The sequence below is a fragment of the Volvox carteri genome (genome assembly GCF_000143455.1).
Source record: "Volvox carteri f. nagariensis unplaced genomic scaffold VOLCAscaffold_322, whole genome shotgun sequence".
Lineage (NCBI taxonomy): Eukaryota > Viridiplantae > Chlorophyta > Chlorophyceae > Chlamydomonadales > Volvocaceae > Volvox > Volvox carteri.
In genome coordinates, this window is record NW_003307854.1 from 1,635 (window position 1) to 4,849 (window position 3,215).

Sequence of the window (3,215 nt, forward strand, 5' to 3'; positions counted from 1 at the left end):
GCGTATAAACAACAAAATTGCACAGTACATCTACTTGACGTACAATTTATCTTTAATGCTTTAAGGAAATAATCATGAGTAAAATATTATTAATTTATTCAGGATGCAATATGAATTATGCAACATAAAATCTTACAAATCGACACTTACAAAATAGTTACATTGTCATGCAGCACAATACACCACACCACGGCACACGTGCTGCTAAAAGCCGGTAAGCTGGTCTAGTTTGCTGTCTTTCCTAGATGTTTGCTGATCTGCTGTTTTGCCTATCAGCTGCTGATCTGCTGCCCGGCCATGATCTGCTTTATGATGCAAACAAAAGAAGACTGCACAAGCACGTCGCATGCGGCACAACCACAAAAACCCACAACAGACAACAGCGCTTTACAACCAACTAACGAACAAGACGTAACGCCCTGCAAAACTGTACAATGACGTACATAAGGCAACGTCAACAAGGAAATGCACAGAACAGACAAGGGATGCGTTTAACTAGCGCGTGACGCACCGGAGGTACGACAAACCGTGACGTGGAAACGCGGAAAGCTGACGGCGAGATGCCGACGGCGAGGCGGCCGACGGCGAGGCGGCCGACGGCGAGGCGGCTGACGGCGAGGCGGCCGGCAGCGGCCGACGCGAGTCGGCCGACGTAAGTCCTCGCCCAGGCTCGCTCAGACCGGCGGGGGGATCAGGCGGGAGGTGGGCAGGGAAATACACACACAGGCACGTTGTTAACCAGCTAGCAGGGGACGCAACGAGCACAGACTTTGCACAGCAAAACAACATGAGCAGCTGCGCACAAAATGCAGAAACGTACTAATACGCACACGGGCACATCGCGGGCAGTTGGGAATTCTCCATCACAAGTAAAAACAGTAGCACCCTCACACATACACATACGTATACGCGTGCGCGCATGCACACACACATACACCCTCTTACACACACCTACATACACTTACACACGCACACGCGCGCGCGTGAGTACATTCTCGCCCACATTTGAACAGATACATACATACATACAAACATACATACAATTGCGCACAAATACAAGCCACTGAACACCGCAACAATAACCACCGGCCGGCTTTGCAGCTTCTATCTGTGTTTGCTGACCTTATCTTTGCAGTTTGCTGCCTTTGTGCTTTTGCTGTCGCTGTTGCTGTTGCTGCTTGCCGGCACAACAGGAGAAAAACACCGCGCCACGAAACACCCACAGCAAGAAACTTTGCTCCGAACGTATGTACGACAACACTACATCACGAACGGACACAAAGTGGCACCCACGCAGTGAACATACGGGGAAAGACCTTCATGCCGTACTCCCTACACGCCGCACCTTACCAAGGTACAAACAATTTCATACCGAAATCCCCCTCCGTCACCAACTCGTCTATCCATGTGCAACGCGCCTTCACCCATAGAATCCAAGAACGATGGCCGACCTTGATACGACGTGTAACGGCCTCACGACCGGAAATCTAGGCGCGTTCTAACTAACCTACGACATGTACGGACGACCGTGCATCCGGCGTCACTCACCAGCAGCGGAAGACGATGTGAGCTTGACTGCGTTGATTAGAAGCGTTGACAATGGGGGCCCTTGCTTCACGCCGACGCAACATCGCACTGGGGTCTTGGAGAGTTGAAATGTGGTGTACGCAGAGATTCTCGTTGCCAGGTGGAATGCGGTCGATCTTGAAGGTCTTGGGCAACTCCAATGAGCAGTCGTCTCTGTCGCGAGGAAGGTCACGGACATCGGACGAAGTGGTCATGTCTCGCCTAACGACGTGTACTTTCCTGCCAGACCGCCAAGCTTTCAGCCTTCGTAGGCTCCTTACACAGCTAAAGCACAACTGTCGGAATTACGCTCAAACGCCGCATACGCCCATATTCTTGCAGCAGAGCGCTGCACAAACACATGCCCGTCGAAAGCCCGTCGACAAAGCCCCTTATGTTTCAAAGATCCATACACAAGCTCGAGAAGCAAGCATCTCACCTCAAAAAAATGAGTTGCCGCAAGTCGCACCTTGCCCTCACAAATGAGTCAGGCAAGTCGATGTCCGTGAAGCGGCGACGCTGTGCCTGAAGCAACGTCAGCAGGGGTTCAATAAATAAATGCTTGAGATAACCGCGTAATAAATTAGAGCAATGGAACTGAAGTGCGGCGGCTACAGCATGAAGGTTTTGCAACGAACAGTACCTTGCAAACGTTTGCAGGGTCCACAGCAGCTTCTCAGGGCGCCGCGCAGCTGTTCAGGCTTCCTCATTTGCTGGTCATATGTAGGAAGCTTGCAGCTTTTACGGACGCACCAGAGCTGGAACAGGCCGAAAAAAAGGGCTCAAACGTTGGGTGAAAGCCTGTGATCAAATATCGGACGTTGTGCACATTTGCTAATGGAGCTGGAAGTGCTATGGGAGGTGCCTTTTGTCAGAGGCCAGCAAAATTGTACGGCGTCCGGTAAAGCTGCGCAACAGCTGCAAATCCAAGTGTGTTGGAAAGGTGCAGTTCGGCGAACTCACTTTGTCGACAGTTAGCCTATTAAACTTTTATATTATAGCTGTATGTCACTGCATTATCACGTTCACCTCCGTTCCTCTGCACCTGGTTACGTCCTCCCGGAAGCAAGATCCCTAAGTGCAAGCCCTTGCAAACAACAGGTCAAGTCATCATGAAGGCCGTTGCTTCATTTTTGCTTATGTGGCATAGCGGGCGATTGGCGTAATCTGCCCATGGCGGAAGTGCCAAGAGCTATTGATACAGCGTTATGGTGCTTGAAGTTCTTCTTGAGTATCTAAGGTGCTTTAAGTCACGTTTGCTTACAAAAGGAACTGCGGCCCGAACAAGGGCGCCATGGAACTATCATGGGGGGCTTTCCTTTGACAGGGCTAAGCCATCCGTAGCTTCTTCTTTCGAGGTCATCCATCGATGCACCATCATTGTCACCCAGCACTGCTGTGAGCAGCGAGATCGTGCGCCGCCCAGCTCCCTATCACCCTATATCCCTCCCGTTCACCCTCGCCTGTTAGCCCCTTCCCGCCACATTTCCGTTCCCTATCACTTGTTGCCACTAGGGGCACTTTTACCTTGAACCATCGGAAGGATTTTCAACCCTAACAAGTTACAAGTTCCACACTTGCGTGCGGAACCCGCACTTGCGTGCGAGTATTGATGCGGGTACACAAGTGGTGCTCGGTGCCATAACCAT

The 3,215-nt window shown here is 51.1% G+C and overlaps 1 protein-coding gene across 1 annotated transcript in view; it reads right to left on the reverse strand.

Moving 5' to 3' along the window:
* The window catches only part of VOLCADRAFT_101056 (uncharacterized protein), a gene marked incomplete at both ends in the record, with an annotated part of 2,609 nt that extends 828 nt beyond the window's left edge, over positions 1 to 1,781 (reverse strand). Inside the window, 2 exons of the mRNA XM_002959519.1 lie at positions 512 to 673; positions 1,549 to 1,781. Of these exons, the coding sequence (XP_002959565.1) occupies positions 512 to 673; positions 1,549 to 1,781 (395 nt within the window). The remainder of the gene's footprint in view (positions 1 to 511; positions 674 to 1,548) is intronic.
* Positions 1,782 to 3,215: the final 1,434 nt, after the last annotated feature.